This window comes from Pleurodeles waltl, chromosome 8 (genome assembly GCF_031143425.1).
Source record: "Pleurodeles waltl isolate 20211129_DDA chromosome 8, aPleWal1.hap1.20221129, whole genome shotgun sequence".
Taxonomy (NCBI): Eukaryota; Metazoa; Chordata; class Amphibia; order Caudata; family Salamandridae; genus Pleurodeles; species Pleurodeles waltl.
In genome coordinates, this window is record NC_090447.1 from 690,957,044 (window position 1) to 690,974,476 (window position 17,433).

The 17,433-nt window shown below is 44.1% G+C and overlaps 1 protein-coding gene across 2 annotated transcripts in view; it reads right to left on the bottom strand.

The window, feature by feature from the left end:
* PDK3 (pyruvate dehydrogenase kinase 3) overlaps window positions 1-17,433 on the bottom strand; it is a 1,119,352-nt gene that overhangs the window by 953,827 nt on the left and 148,092 nt on the right. For both annotated transcript variants that reach the window (XM_069204815.1, XM_069204814.1), the window contains one exon: window positions 13,279-13,420. In XM_069204815.1, the coding sequence (XP_069060916.1) occupies window positions 13,279-13,346 (68 nt within the window). In that variant the 5' untranslated portion in view covers window positions 13,347-13,420. The remainder of the gene's footprint in view (window positions 1-13,278; window positions 13,421-17,433) is intronic.

Consider the following 17,433-nt stretch of genomic DNA (forward strand, 5'->3'; position numbering starts at 1 on the left):
AGAGCTCTCCGCCGTGGTCAAAGATTTTACCAACCCCCAATCAGTTACAGCAAACATCCTTCCATCTCAGGACCTCTGCAACAGGCTACCCAGCTTCTTCCATCGGAAAATCAAAGACAGATATGACAGCTTCGGATACCAAGACCAATGGAGCCCTCTAACAACCCCCCAGATCCATCCCATCAAACTACCACAGACCCTGCACCACTGGACACCCTCACCACAGACGAGACCCACATCATCATGAGCAGCATCCACTCCAGAGCCCCTACGGACCCCTGTCCTCACCACATTTTCAAGAAGGCCAACACATCCATCGCACCCGAGCTCCAACACACTCTAAACTATTGCACAGAGACAACCACCATCCCAGAGAATTGGAAGCACTCCGAGATCCACCCGCTCTTGAAGAAACCCATGGCTGACACCCTGGACCTCCGGAATTACCGCCCCATCGCTCTGCTGTCTTTCCCAGCCAAGGTCATCAAAAAAGCCATCAACGCTCAGCTACGTAAGCACATCGAGGACAACATCCTAGACACTTCCCAATCAGGGATCCATCGTCAGGGACCAGAAACTGAACACCGTCTCCTACACCAACGATACCCAGCTGATCATCTTACTGACCGAAAACCCCATTACTGCCAAGAAGAATTTCCACAACGAGATGGAAGCCTTTGCCGCCTAGATGAAGGACAGCTGCCTCAAGCTTAACTCTTACAAGACTGAGATCCTCATCCTGGGACCATCCACATAGGCCTGGGATGATTCCTAGAGGCCACTGACCCTAGGCACACCCCCACCCCCACAACCCAACAAACCACGCTACAGCAACGTGCCACAGCTACAAGGCTGACGTAAATTATTCTACACAAACAGCATTGCATCAGAGGACTTCAGGTTCTGAGTTACAAATGCTAACTCAATTGAGTACACTCCTGGAGTCTGTTTAACATAGGTGAACGCTTAATTCAGCCTACTTCCTATAAAAGGTCGTCCCCTAAACTATGTACAACAAGGTCAAATAGGGGTCATATTTGAAATAGCATGAAAAGAAAAAGAAAAGAACATTAATTCTGCAAACCTTTTATGCTACTTTCCTTCCAAGAGTGTTGGATCGCCCACCAATGAAGTAATAATGCCTGCAAAAAACACATACACAACAAGAAAACATTGTGTTTCAATATGGCAAAACGTATCATACCTCCATAGTCAATATTTGTCCCCAAGTACCCGTGATGTATTGCAGCATCACTGTTTCTGCAATAGAGTCGATGTGCAGTCAGGAAAACAGAATGGAAGTCACTCTAAAAGTTAATCTCCACCCCAGGGAGCTGTTCCTTTTGCACACCATAGACGAGGTGTCCATATTATAGTGTTAAAGCCCCAAGATAAGTGCATGCTGCGTAGTGCATCTACCCAGAGGCGCCTCACCAACAGTCACCACACTGCCCCTGCGGGCAAGGAGCACAGGTAAACTGGTTTAAAAGAAATATGGAGAAATAGGAATAGGATGCAGCGATGCAGTCAGCTGCATCTGGTTTGGAGACAGGAGAAAGAGGAAAGGGCAGCTTTCGGCAGTAGCACCAAGATACAGATATGTGTACAGAAAAGAGGAAGGTCTATGCAATTGACAACAAAGATTGCTCATCAAACGGATAGTGATGTTGGCCGTCTTGTGGTGATGATGCTGTGATCAGCCAGTGGTCTAGATATGGACAGATGAATATTCTGAGCTTTTGGAGATGTGCAGTGACCACTGCCCTGCACTTCGAGAAAGTTCTGGGGGCCAATTTGAGGCCGAACTGAAGCACTTTGTAATGGTAGTGATCTTGGCCTACGACAAACCTAAAGAATTTGAGGTTTCCAGGCTGCCAAAATGTGAAAATATGCGCTTTGAAGGTCTATCGTACAGAGCAAGTCCCCCTGATGTATGTGGGGATAAATCTGGGGCAGAGCCTTAATTCGTTGGCTGTCTTTAGATCTTGAATGGGTCTGTATTTATTTTTGGGGCCTTGATTTTTGATGAAAAAATAAGAAGAGTAACTCCCCATGCATTGTTGTTTGGGAGGGACGATTTCCACCTTTGTCGCAGTATTACCCTAAACGACCCGATGAGACCAGATGCCTCGCAAGAACAAATGCTCCAAACACAATCCGAGGGTTAATGCTCCAAGAAACAATCCGAGGGTTAGTCTTGGTGCTGCGGCGCACGCAACAATAATGGGAAATTTTAAAAAGTGCTCAACACATGCTGTGGAGAAAACAAAGGAGCGCTTCAGCCTGCGCTGACTTCTCCTGGGACCAAGCACTCCATACACCCTGTCAGAGTAAACTGGAGTCAGCTAGGACTCATGCCAGGCAAAGTGCTCCAAAAGCAAATTGAACATATGATGGGCAGAATGATGAGCAATATAAACATTCACCCCCAGTTGCAAAGATCTAGGTTTAATCCATTGTTTTTTTTGCCCACCACGCCACCCCAGATAGGACACATCCAAATCCAAATCAGTCATGACCCTGCTCCACAAGGAAACAGTCCAGCCCGAACTGCCTGGACAGGTCCTCCCTGGACCGGAAACAAGCATCCTGGGACTGGTTTTGGGGTATCACCCCTTATCGGCCAGGCTAGCTTGAATCCAGTGGCGCGGTGAGCACAGGACCCACGTATGGGCATACCCTTCCCACTCAGGATGACAAAGTGCTTCAGCACACACCGTCCTCTCCACATCCAGCAGTCCGAGCAGGTGAAGCACACAACATGCACTCAGGTACTAGATCACTCCCCACATGCTAATTAAAAGAAGGTGACATGGATGGTCAGCACTAGGGGCACCAAGCAGATTGCGGCAGACAGGCAGGCCAACACATAAGATCAAGCAGTTTAAATGGCAGTCCCTCCTAGTACTATAGTTGCCCTCTGGCAAATGGGCAACAAGCAGAAAAGCAATCCAACGAGTCCTTTAGACCACCCAACACGTAGCAGGGCAGCAGCAGAGCAGCCCAGATGAGTCCTTTGAGCAGAGCAGAAGTCTTTCTGACAGAGGTTCAGACCCAGTTCCAAAAGTACTCTTAAACTATGGGGTCAGAGCCCTGGTACTTATACTCAAAAATGTTTTTGATTTTAAAGGGCGACTTCAAGGGAGCCCTTTCAAGTGTAACACAACCCCTTTCAACCCAGCCCTGGCTCCACACAGCAGGGGGTAAATCAGCCCTTTTTGCGAGGGCAGGCCACAGCCTATTAACATGTAAGGTGTGAACGACCGCTCCCTCTTCCAATCCAGGAAGACTGTCAGTATGCAGATGCCTCTCCTGTGTTGTGGTTGCCTGAAAAGTATGCACAGAGTGTAGCTGTCACTCTACCCTAGACGTGGACTGGAGTCAGGCTGTAAAATACATAGTTATTAGCACAAAGAAAGGCCCGCTTTCTAAAAGTGGTATTTCTAAAACAGTAATGTAAAATCCAACTTCACCACTAAGCAGGATTTCTCATTACCATTCCAAACATACCAAACATGGCAACAATACTCTTTTCAGATCAGAAATTACCACTTAAATACATATAAGGGAATTCCCAATGCTAACCTATAAGAGGAGCAGTCTTCAGTACTAGAAAATGAAAAACATAAAAGATTGTGTCCTACCTTTTACATACACAGTACCCTGCCCACAGGCAGGCCTACCTTAGGGATGACTCAGATGTAGTAAAAGGGGAGTCCGGGCATTGGCAAGTAATTCGAAATGCCAAGTCAATGTTGCCGAAAACTGCGCATGTAGACCCTGCAGTGGTAGGCCTGGGACAAGTCTGAAGGCTACTACTGTGGGTGATGACTGTGTGCTGCAGGCCCACTAGTAGTATTTAATTTAAAGGCCCTGGGTATATGTTATACCACTTTACAAGGGACTTACAGGTAAATTAAATAAACCAAACAGGTGTAAGCCAATCATACCAAGTTTTAGGGGAGAGAGCACATGCACTTGAGAACTGATTAACAGTGGGACAGTGCCCAGAGTCCTAAAGCCAACAAAAAGGTCAGGAAAAATAGGAGGAAGGCAAAACGTTTGAGGATAACCCTGCAGAAAGGGCCATTTCCAACACACAAGGTATGCCCTTCCCAGTCAGAGAAGCATTTCTCGACTTCAGCATTACTCTGTACAGGCTATACATTAGTGCTCATCCAATATTAGCTTGATAACTGGATTGACAAAAATCATAATATCGGTTTCGCATGCAGTTTGGTCAGACAAAAAGCGGTACTCCCTGCGGAGTACATTCCTGTCCCAACACCTGCTTTGTCATAAAACAGTTTAATCAATTTTTCAACATTAAATATAACTTAGTGAATGCTACTAGGATTTGTGTTCTCTAGTTATTGTCCATGTTTAGAGCTCTGCACACAACACTCCAACAGCACCATTGATTCTAAGGAAAACCTTTAAATCAACAGTCTGCGTGATGTGAAGAAGAATGCATTTGTTAAGGTGATCTGGATGTTCAAAAACATGTAGAAAAAACGCAGCAAAGTCACCATCTTGATGATAGCCACTCTCCTGGCCATGGATAGCGGGATGAGCATCCACCAGTCAATCTGTGTAGAGAGTTTGTCAACTGCCAGACCATAATTGAGACGGATGACTGCTTCTCTGTGTCTATGAAGCAGAATACCGAGATATTTTGGGAATCTGTGCACCATCTCAGAGGGTATTCTAACACACATGGGGTGGTGGCGTCTGTCAACGGTAAGAGCTTGTATTTGTTCAGGTTAATGACAAGGCCGAAAAAGTACCATAACGTATAATTTCCTTAATGATTGGTGGGAGGATCACGGACGAATAGGAGAATGTCATCGGTGTAGACGGATGCAAGGAGGGGACCCCTAGGAATGCGAAGACCTCCATGGACGTGGTGTTCTTGTAGATGACCTATTAGGGGATCAAGTGCGATAATTAATAAGGAGGGGAGAGGGGGCAAACCTGTTACGTACCCCTAATGATGGGAAATGGTTCTGTCAATTGGCCACTTGTTTGCAGTCGGGCTAGCGGGGAGGTATATAGCAGCATTCTAAGTTCGCAAAAGGTACGCATTCGTCCCAACTTATGGAGGGTGGCCTGTAAAAAAGGGCCATTCGAGAAAGATGAAGGCCTTCTCTGCATCCAGCAGTAAGAAGGGTAGCAAAGATTTGATTGATGACTGAGAACAAGGTACGTAGGATAATCGCTGTAGAGCGATGTGACACAAATCCAGTTTGGAGTGCAGAAATAATTTGTTCTAAAAGAAGAGCCACACAAGTCACCACAACCTTGGCTAGTATTTTATCATAATCAAGCAAGGAAAGTGGACGATAGGAAGTGCAACGGTTGGGCGGCTTGCCAGGTTTGAGTAAAAGTGAGATGACCGCTTCCAGTTTCTGGTTTTATATTAACAAAGCACTTAACTTCATTTTCCATATATGATTATTTTTGACACTTCTCCTAATTAATACTAAATTTGTGAGCAAGGGATTGTACAGATAAAGCATAAATGGCAATGCTAGACAACAGAACTCAGGGATGAGTTGGTTGAGAGGGGATGACAAACTCAGGGCTTTTAAGGATTTCTGACACACTCTACACTCCTGATTCCCTACCTCCATCAATGCTAGATAAAGATTGACTACCCCAAACTTCATTAAACCAGAGGGTGCTACTTGTTTCCCCGATAGCAGAAGCTGGGGTAAAGGCAGCTGTTAAATCCTAAAACACTGAGGCCGGATGATTTATTGATTCCCCCAGCTACTAAACTTTTCAATACTTTCACAAATGTCTCTGGCATCACCCCCTCGATTGTGGAGGCTATAATTACTATAAGAGGTCAACTGCTCTACTCCATGTGGACATTAAAATCTATTATAAAAAATTGTAGACACACTCTTAAAAAAACATTCATCCTACCTAGTCTGATAAAATAGTATGTTCTCTGCTTCTAAATCATTTACTCTTTGTCAGTATATAATCACAGCTTTGCCTTTTTTATGCCTTGGAATATTTTTGCATATACTGTGCACACTTAAAAGCTAGTCAATATTTCTTGTGTGCGCCTTTAGGGAGAAAAAGCGAAGGGAACTCACTTACATACATAGGTCTCTGTAATGTTAAGTTTCTAACACCAACTTCCTCTTGCTAAGTTGTAAGGAAATGCCTCTTTTTGCATGTTCGCCCCCAAACCTTTGGACTGATGCTGCTGTTTTTTCAACTCCGAGAGTGGACTGAGGCCTGCTAACAAGAGCTCAATGCCAGTGGTTTAACCTTATACAAATTGCATGTCAAAGTCCCTAGCTTATGGTACCAAGGGCATTTAAAGAAGAGTGTGTTCGCTCAGGGGTGCAGCCCCGTTTGTGCCACCCTTCGTGTGACAAAATCTAAAATGGCTCCCAGCCCGCCATTGCAGACTGGAAGGACAGTGTTTTCAAGGCCAGTTTGACTTTGTCATTCAAACAAATGGCAAGGCCCACCATCCCTTAACATTATAAGTAACTCTCCCCTAACGAAGAACGAGAGTCCTATGGCAGGAAGCTATACAGGGAGTGCAGAATTATTAGGCAAGTTGTATTTTTGAGGATTAATTTTATTATTGAACAACAACCATGTTCTCAATGAACCCAAAAGACTCATTAATATCAAAGCTGAATATTTTTGGAAGTAGTTTTTAGTTTGTTTTTAGTTTTAGCTATGTTAGGGGGATATCTGTGTGTGCAGGTGACTATTACTGTGCATAATTATTAGGCAACTTAACAAAAAAAAATATATACCCATTTCAATTATTTATTATTACCAGTGAAACCAATATAACATCTCAACATTCACAAATATACATTTCTGACATTCAAAAACAAAACAAAAACAAATCAGTGACCAATATAGCCACCTTTCTTTGCAAGGACACTCAAAAGCCTGCCATCCATGGATTCTGTCAGTGTTTTGATCTGTTCACCATCAACATTGCGTGCAGCAGCAACCACAGCCTCCCAGACACTGTTCAGAGAGGTGTACTGTTTTCCCTCCTTGTAAATCTCACATTTGATGATGGGCCACAGGTTCTCAATGGGGTTCAGATCAGGTGAACAAGGAGGCCATGTCATTAGATTTCCTTCTTTTATACCCTTTCTTGCCAGCCACGCTGTGGAGTACTTGGACGCGTGTGATGGAGCATTGTCCTGCATGAAAATCATGTTTTTCTTGAAGGATGCAGACTTCTTCCTGTACCACTGCTTGAAGAAGGTGTCTTCCAGGAACTGGCAGTGGGACTGGGAGTTGAGCTTGACTCCATCCTCAACCCGAAAAGGCCCCACAAGCTCATCTTTGATGATACCAGCCCAAACCAGTACTCCACCTCCACCTTGCTGGCGTCTGAGTCGGACTGGAGCTCTCTGCCCTTTACCAATCCAGCCACGGGCCCATCCATCTGGCCCATCAAGACTCACTCTCATTTCATCAGTCCATAAAACCTTCGAAAAATCAGTCTTGAGATATTTCTTGGCCCAGTCTTGACGTTTCAGCTTGTGTGTCTTGTTCAGTGGTGGTCGTCTTTCAGCCTTTCTTACCTTGGCCATGTCTCTGAGTATTGCACACCTTGTGCTTTTGGGCACTCCAGTGATGTTGCAGCTCTGAAATATGGCCAAACTGGTGGCAAGTGGCATCGTGGCAACTGCACGCTTGACTTTTCTCAGTTCATGGGCAGTTATTTTGCGCCTTGGTTTTTCCACATGCTTCTTGCGACCCTGTTGACTATTTTGAATGAAACGCTTGATTGTTCGATGATCACGCTTCAGAAGCTTTGCAATTTTAAGAGTGCTGCATCCCTCTGCAAGATATCTCACTATTTTTGACTTTTCTGAGCCTGTCAAGTCCTTCTTTTGATCCATTTTGCCAAAGGAAAGGAAGTTGCCTAATAATTATGCACACCTGATATAGGGTGTTGATGTCATTAGACCACACCCCTTCTCATTACAGAGATGCACATCACCTAATATGCTTAATTGGTAGTAGGCTTTCGAGCCTATACAGCTTGGAGTAAGACAACATGCATAAAGAGGATGATGTGGTCAAAATACTCATTTGCCTAATAATTCTGCACTCCCTGTATTTTGTTAAGTAAGACATATGTTTTATGGTATGCATTAGCAGCAATACTTCCAAATTGTCCAGTAGCCTCACAAAGGCCTACACATAGACAGCTTTCTGACCACCTATGGAGACGTGTGAATGACTCCCAGGCTCAGTAACAAAGGCAGTGCCGCAGCGGCGAGGTATGAACTCCTCTGCCAGGAGGGCCAGGGGGGACGTGGGGGGTGGAGCCCAGAAGTGTGCTTCAAAGGGCAAGCCTTCTCTGATTGGCCGCCTGGCCCAACACCGCTGAGCAGGATGCCTTTTGTTCCTGTAAACAGCATGGAGACAGGGACAGAGAGGGGAAACTCACCCCAAACTGGCTTTACTGTGGGTGTATTGCCCTCAGGTACCCACACCTCAAAGATGGACGACCTTGCTCCCGATGACAAATGAAGGGTTGTGCCATCTTGAATGGGGCAAGAATGTGGTATTCTGGGAAAGCCATATGTCACATCATAGAAACATCGTCATTAGGTAGGAGGGGACCCAATAGCCCATTGAGTAGTGTTCGCGTGATCCCTTCAGGCCACATTCTTGGGATAAATATGGCACACCTGGCATGTTGATCCTCAATACTCCCTGGACTTGGATGGAGGGAGAGAAGACCACTATGCACCTGTTGGAAGCACACAAAGATAGGCTGTGACGCTGGAGTGACTGAACCTGCTGCACGTTAGACTAGCGGAGGCTGGACCCTGTTCTGCGTGACTGGCCTCAGGAAAAGCTGATTCCGAGCCCCAGTCCAAAGCAGAGACCCCAACAGTCAGTTGGCTGACCTCCCAGAACAGCACTGGGGACACTAAAGCTGAAAGAGCCCAAGTCATATCTCTGGTAGCCACCGCAGATGTTTTGCCGCTACCGGACGCCCGTCACCCCAAAGGACAATTTTGAGGTAACGAAAAGGTGCACCCATGTCTGCTGGATCGAAGGGTGTTGATTGTGACCGGATTCGTCGACCAAGAGGGATACCAGCCTCCATCACAGATCTGCACAGTGAACGATGTGTTGTAAAAGTGCAAGGTCTGTATCGGCAGCCCTTGGAAACCTACAAAGAGGGCTCTGTGGAACCCTGAGACCTGTGGACAGAGTCAACCCAACTCACCTGTGGACCGAGGACTCGTCGGGACTTCACCCAATCATCTACACAGTATCAGAAGCACTCTTGAGCATCTTTGAGCCTGCATCCCTCAACATCAGGACAACTCCATTATCGACTATGGCAGTCAGCCTGTAAAGTTTAGATCTTGCACTAAAAATGCTCTGGTGACCAGGTAACTGTTCAAAGTATCCTTTTTGGACCCTTAGGCCTCTGTCCTACTGAACTTGGTCACCCAATTTGTGCCGGAGTTACTTTTACAAACTTTTCAAAAGTTTCCAAACTTTTTGTTGGCCAATGCTCATTTGTAGTTTATATAAAATGTATTTATTATTTCTAAAATCTGTTTCTATGGAACCCTTCGGTGGATTTTAATGATTGAGATCTCTAAAAATATATAAAAATCTGCTCTATTTTTATAAATCGGTATCTTGTTTCTTTTGTGTCATGTCATTTCTTATTCTGTTGTTTGGTGCAGTTAAATGCTTTACACATGTTCCTTTGCTAAGCCTTACTGCTCACAGCCACAGCTACCTAGGGTTGAACTTAACGTTAAGTAAACATACCTGACTGGGCCCAAGACAGTATTTGTGAGTGTACTGCACAGTAGGGCTTCCCAGCCATGCCATACAGTACACCCAAATCCCCACAAAAATGCCTGAAGTTTTGTGGTGCACTGCCTGCTTTACCTGCCCTGGTGGCAAGTTGGTATACCAATACTTCCTTGGGGGCCAGGAGAAATGTAGTGTAGTTAGGATGGACTCTACCAAGCAACAAAGTTAACTAGATTACAGGTGTATTATACGTACAATATAGCTATTTTTTAGTCCTGGTGAAACGTCAACATTTTTAAAGAGAGCGCAAATATGATGACTTTATTTTACAAAATGAAGAGTATGAATTAATTTATTTACTAGATATTTATATAGGCTACAAACCCGAGGGTATCGGCACACAATATAAGTAAGAACATTAATAAAGAGCATTTATACAAAGAACATCACTTGTGAGCTAGACAAATGAAGGTATTGTTCACTGATTTTTTATCTTGTAGAGGTGTGGGGTTGAGACGTTTTCTATTGCCCATCCTCATCCACTGTATACTTATGGTACTGAAGTGGATACACATTGAAACAATAGTAAATACCTAGATGGGATGGAGATGTAATAATGAAGTTTAACACCTTTTTTCTCTTAGGCAAACAACTCGCCTAAAATTTTGCATTTAGGCATATTAATTAACATTCACATAACTGCTTAACCTTGTGTTAGGTGGAGAACTTGTTGCCGAAGTATGTCCCACTTAGTTGGTGAGGACTTAAAGCACCTTTAGATAAATGCCACTTGGGAAACATGCACACAGCCCTGACTACTTCCAATGAAAAGGCATGTGCTGTGTTGTTCAGACTTAAAGTTTCCCTTTTGTGCTGATTAGTATAGAGTTGGACTAACAGGTCTCTATGTTTAATGTGCCCTCCTATATCCCTCATTAACTGATCTACTAAGAAAGGAAAAATAAAATATCTCCACATCAAGTGCAAATACTGATGTGAAGGAGAGTGGTTTCTGAGTCAGTGAATCTAAAGTACAGAGAAAACCAAAAGACATTTCTATTCAATCCGAAGGAAGATGGTTGTTTCCCTCTGTTAAGGCAGTTAGAGATGGCTCAAGAGTTAATGTTTCCTGGATTCGTATTGCAGATCTCAATAAAATGCCAGGGACGTATTCTGTTGGTTTGAAAGTTAAAATGCCGGGGAAACAGTAACAGGGACCTTCCAAGGATCTATCTGTATTAGCTGTAGCAGTCATATTCATTTTATTATTCTTCAACAACCAAGACTCAGGAACAGCACTAAGCCTCTTTTCATTCTTGCTGTAGGAAAATGGATTTATGTTCCTGAGACTGAAGAGAGGTAGATCCATCCCTTCCTCAAGGAAGGCTCTGAGTTAGGTCTATCCACTTCCACTGATAAGAGCCCAGCGGGCTGCCATTTGGGTGTTTAGAAATCACATGGAGAAAATTAGGAGGTGATGAGCTCCACTATGTGTTTGTCAAAAGGTTTTTCTTGATATTCCACATATTTAATTCCTCTGCTGAGGGCTGATATCTGTACCCAGTGCTATCTATTCCATAGGGTCTTCCCCTGACACATGCCATACTTCTTAAGCGCCTGCTGCCCCCAATGAGGTGGCTGTTATCTCAACATCACCTAGGTGAACAAGATTATTTAGTCAGGTCCTTGGATCCATATTTTTTTTCCAGATCATTTGATCCTCTTGCATTAACTACAGATCATGTGGAAAATAGCTTCTGCCTTTTACAAAAAATAAAGGGATTATCCCACCTGCCTTTTGTTCTAACTCTTCATCTATGGAGGAAGACCTCCTCCATACTTTAGATGTTCACAGGACAGCTGTCACATGCTTCTCGCACACAGAGGAACATCAGGCAGTGTGACAGCATGTTTACCCGGTTTGTTTTGGGCCTACAGAGTCTTAAGTTGGGCAACACTAACTAAAGCATTTTTTTTCCTAGCTGTCATATTAATGATATAGGACTTATCTGATCCAAAATCAGTGGAGTGTATTCTAAGTGTCTCTTTGAATGGGATGTCATTGCCTTAGGGCTCATATCAAGGGGCCTCAAAACAGGACAGACACAAAGCAGCTTCACTGACATTCCAGCAGCACTAGTGTCAGAAGCTATTGAATTAGGCTACAGGTTTCTGCCACAAGTTCTTCTCTCATGAATATTTTAGCTTATTCAATGCATTGAATAAATCATGTTTTCTGGCTTTTTGGTACAACTATCAACTAAGCATAAGTCAGCTTCTGCATATTTGCATGCAATGCCAGTACTTGGGCAGCAAGCTGATGCAGTAATAATGCTTTGATTACGTATCAGTAATCCTCTAACTATGATCATTCTTTTATGCCCCAACCCTAACGAACTACCATTCACTTCTCAATCTAGTTTTATGCCTTTGTTCAGTTGTCAACATATGGAGAGTTAAGGTTCCATATTGTAAGTACACTCCCTGGGGTGAAGAGCCTACCTGTGTGATCAGAGGCAAATTAGACACTTTGGCCCTCATTATGACCCTGGCGGTGTTGCACCGCCAGGGCCAACGGGGGCGGGAGCACCGCCGACAGGCCGGCGGTGCTCCCTTGGGCATTCTGACCGCAGCGCTTTGGCCGCGGTCAGAAATGGAAAACCGGCGGTCTCCCGACGGTTTTCCGTTGCCCATGGGGGATTCTGACACCCCCTACCGCCATCCTGTTCCTGGCGGTTCGGCCGCCAGGAACAGGATGGCGGTAGGGGGTGTCGCGGGGCCCCTGGGGGCCCCTGCAGTGCCCATGCCAATGGCATGGGCACTGCAGGGGCCCCCGTAAGAGGGCCCCGCTAGTATTTCACTGTCTGCATAGCAGACAGTGAAATACGCGACGGGTGCAGTAGCACCCGTCGCACCTTCCCACTCCGCCGGCTCGATTACGAGCCGGCTTCATGGTGGGAAGGTCGTTTTCCCCTGGGCTGGCGGGCGGCCTTTCGGCGGCCGCCCGCCAGCCCAGGGGAAAAGTCAAAATACCCGCTGCGGTCTTGCGACCGCGGTACGGTATTTTGACGGCGGGACTTTGGCGGGCGGCCTCCGCCGCCCGCCAAGGTCCGAATGAGGGCCTTTGTGTTGTTCCGGAAGTATTTTGAGCTTTTTCGGGCAAAAAAACATACCAGTAAACCTTGTTGTTCATTTGTGTATGACTGGCATTGTATTAATTTAACAGTTTTATATAATGCATAACAGGTGTGAGAGCACTTTACATGAAAACAATTTCATGCAAAGCACATAAAACATTAATTACAAGCAACTATAAGAGAGCGGTTTACATAGAACAACAGAATGTAAATGCTACAGAGAACATCATGTATACAAATAACATTTTAGTTGCTGAGTGTCTTAAGAACATCACTTAAATCAAGAGCTTTGGTATGAGTTGTTCCTAAAAAAAAAAAGATTTTAATAAAATAAGTTCATTCTCACCAACTTTGAACTAGCTTGACAGAAGGTCTCTGCAGTAAATTATCTGGCAACAAGTTTACTTCTCTCATAGTATTCGCAAGACGCACTGGAAGCTCCTTTCGCAGAAACAGGTAGGATGTTTTCTCACAAGCATTATCGCGCCCTGTACAGAGAAAAAAATATTTCATTAAAAAAGAAAGGGTACATCTGCAGTATACTTTTTAAGTCCCATTTCAGCACAGTGTTTTGAAATTCTGTAAATTCTCTACTTTTTTAGGAGATCTACTGAACAATCTAGGATAGGCTGTCTGGAAACACTTACATTGAAGCACATTTACAACTAACCCCATAATTTGAACTCATCAATACCTTAAAAACCTTATTCTCTAAGACTGTATGAAGATTTTGCAGTCCCTTCTTAGAGTCTTTAAAGGAAAAGTAATTAGAAATGTATGACATACAGCTAGATCTCCTCCTGATGACAGAAACAAGAGTTTTAAGATTGTGTCTAGGGGACGAGGATTCAGACACAATGAATGGGAATGTGTTTTGCTCAGGTTCTGACTGTTCTCACTCATTAAAGCATTATGTTATGTGTATTTGTAAAGCATATTATCCACTGCAACAGTATCCTGGTGCTGAGTGGGGGAGGGTGTTCATTGTAGCTTGAATAAACTTATCTATTTAATTATCAAAGCTCACTTTTGGCAATGAGTTTAGGGATGAGCTGGCCAGAAAGGAGTTACAGCATCTGGCGTTGGTCATTACTGCGGCCCAGCTGGTGGAAGAGAAATTACTGGTGGAGGCGAAAAACAGATTCCTGTGGGTTGAATAGGAAGAGTACTGTTTTTTTTCAGGAGCAGTACTGGAGCGTGGATCATGACATCTTACAGAAGGTGTGAGTGCAAGAGCACCAGAGTCCACAGGTAAAGCACAAGATGCACAGAGGAATGAGGAAAACTAGTGCACCTCTTACACAATGTTGAGCTGTGTGTCTCAGCATGCATGCCGATTCGCAGGAAGGCCATCCTGGATTGGGCAGTTTTGTAAAGCCCACCAAGAGGAAGTGTATGCTTTTGGGAGTCGTGTGCGTCTGCGGTGATACCCACACCTAGAACTATATAACTGAGGTTGGATGCTGATCTGCTGATGGGCACGGCAACCATTGTGGATTGGGCCATTTCCTCTGGTTATTAAAGCCCATAGAGGCGAAGTGTATGGCTTTGGGATCTGCGACTGTACACAGTTGTATGCACACCTTAAAAATATTTTCACTGAGGTTGATGCTGTCAAGTGGTGACACAGTGACGAACACACTCTATGTACACACTGTTAACAGTTGGAGCGGAGGTTATTTCCTTCATCGTTGTGGACCAGAGTGGAGCGGTGATGTGCACACCAGGTCTTATTTAAACTTAATAATGGTTGGAGTTCGTGGTTCATTTCTTTTTTCTTTTTGCTCTTTATTTTACTTGTTTGTGCATTGTTGGGTGCCTTAGTTTAGTAAGTGCTGGATATGGGCTATGCACAATTGACTGTAATTACTCTGCCATGTTTTTTTTCCCACTAACCGGTCTTCCTCCTTTTCAAAGAAAGGATTGGGTTACCATGTTTGACAATTACTTGAAGGTTGTAGATGATAAGGATTTTCGTCCTGCACAGAAAAAAGCAATATTGTTATGTGCTTTGAGTAAAGAGTGTCAACACTTTATAGGTATCTGCCAGGTGCATTAGAACCAGATGGACAACCTATTCAGGGTGTTTTTAACCCCTTCGCTGCCAGGCCTTTTCCCCCCTCAGGTGCCAGGCCTTTTCCCCCTCGGATGCCAGGCCTTTTTTTTTTATATTTGGCGCAGTTCACGCTTAGGCACTCATAACATTTTGTCCGCATAAGCTACACATGCCAAATTTGCGTCCCTTTTTCCAACATCGTAGGGATTTTAGAGGTACCCAGAGTGTGTGGGTTCCCCTGGAGGAGACCAAGAAATTAGCCAAAATACAGAGAAAATTATTATTATTTTTTTTAAATGGGAAAAAAAGAGCTGCAGAAGGCAGCTTGTGTTCTTTCCCCTAAAATGGCAACAACAAAGTGTTTGTGGTGATAAAATTATCATCCTCCCTGCTTTCAGGAACAGGCAGAATTGAATCAGAAAACCAAATTATTTTACACTATTTAGGGATTTTACTGAGACATACCCCATTTTTACTATTTTCTGTGCTTTAGCCTCCTTCCAGTTAATGACAGAAATGGGTGTGAAACCAATGCTGGATCCCGGAAAGCTAAACATTTCTGAAAAGAAGACAAAATTCGGAATTCAGCAAGGGGTCATTTGTGTAGATCCTACAAGGGTTTCCTACAGAAAATAACAGCTAAAATAAACAAATATTAAAATTGAGGTAAAAAAAAAAACAGCCATTTCTCTTCATGTTGTACTCTGTAACTTTTTCCTGCCATGTCAGATTCCCAAAAGCAAAATACTGTTACGGCTGCTGGACCCTTCTAGTTGCAGGGATATACTGGGCTTGTAGGTTCATCAAGACCCCTAGGTACAAAGAGCTAATAAATGAGCTGCACCTTGCAATGGGTTTTCATTGTATACCGGGTATACAGCAATTCATTTGGTGAAATATAAAGAGTGAAAAATAGTTATCAAGGAAACCTTTGTATTTCCAAAATGGGCACAAGATAAGATGTTGAGAAGCAGTGGTTATTTGCACATCTCTGAATTCTGGGGTCTCAATACTAACACGTGAATTACAGGACATTTCATAGATGTCTTTTTTACACACTGTCTTACATTTGGAAGGAAAAAGTGTGGAGAAAGACAAGGGGCAATAACACTTATTCTTCTATTCTATGTTCCCCCAAGTCTCCCGATAAAAATGGTACCTCACTTCCATGGGTAGGCCCAATGAGCGCGACGGGAAACGCAACATGGACACATCACATTTTTACATTGAAATCTGACATGTTTTTGGGAAAGTGCCTACCTGTGGATTTTGGCCTCTAGCTCAACCGGAACCCAGGGAAACCTACCAAACCTATGCATTTTTGGAAAACTAGACACTTAGGGGAATCCAGGATGGGGTGACGTGTTGGGCTCTCACCAGGTTCTGTTACCCAGAATCCTTTGCAAACCTTAAAATCTGGCAACAAAACCTCTGCATTTTTTAAAACTAGACACCTAGGAGAACCCAGGATGAGTTGACCTGTGGTGCTCTCACCAGGTTCTGTTACCCAGAATCCTTTGCAAACCTCAAAGTATGACAAAAAAGCACTTTTTCCTCACATTTGGGTGATAGAGAGTTCTGGAATCTGAGGGGAGCCACAAACGTCCTTCCACCCAGCGTTTTCCCAGGTCTCCCGATAAAAATGGTACCTCACTTGTGTGGGTAGGCCTAGTGCCCGCGACAGGAAATGCCACAAGACACTATGTGGACACATCAAAATGATCAAATACAAAATGACCTGTTTTTGTGGGGGGCACCTGTGTTTTTGGTCCTGGGCTCAGCAGCCATCTAGAGAAAATCTACCAAACCCAAACATTTCTGAAAACTACAAACCTTAGGGAGTCCAGGGAGGTGTGATTTGTGTGGATCGCCCAGTGTTTTCTTACCCAGAATCCTCAGCAAACCTTAAATTTAGCTAAAAAAAAAAAAAAAAAAAACGTTCCCCTAAGTCTCCCGCTAAAAAGTATACCTCACTTGTGTAGGTGGGCGAAGTGCCCGTGACAGGGATGAGCCAAAAACATGTCAAAAATTAGGGGGAACCAAAGCTGGTCTACTAAAAGGCAGTTTGAAAAAAACGTTTTTAGGCAGAAAAGTGGGGCAGAATTTTTATAAGTATAGATGCGACAATGCTGGGTGGTAGGAATTTTGTGGATTCCTGCAGATTCCGGAAGGTTTCATCACAAGAATGTGGGAAAAATATATGATTTCAAGCAAAGTTGGAGGTTTGCAGGGCATTGTGGGTAAGAAAATGGTGCAGTGCATGTGAAGCACACCACCCTGGACTCACCCACATATTTAGTTTTCAGATGTGTCTAGGTCTCGTAGATTTTTCTACATGGCAGCATCCCAAAGTCCAAAAAGTGCAGCCCTCACCATTCCAAGTGGGACGATTTTGAGAGTTAAACAAGCTCTCATGGCCCAAATGTAAAACCAAAACCCAAATAA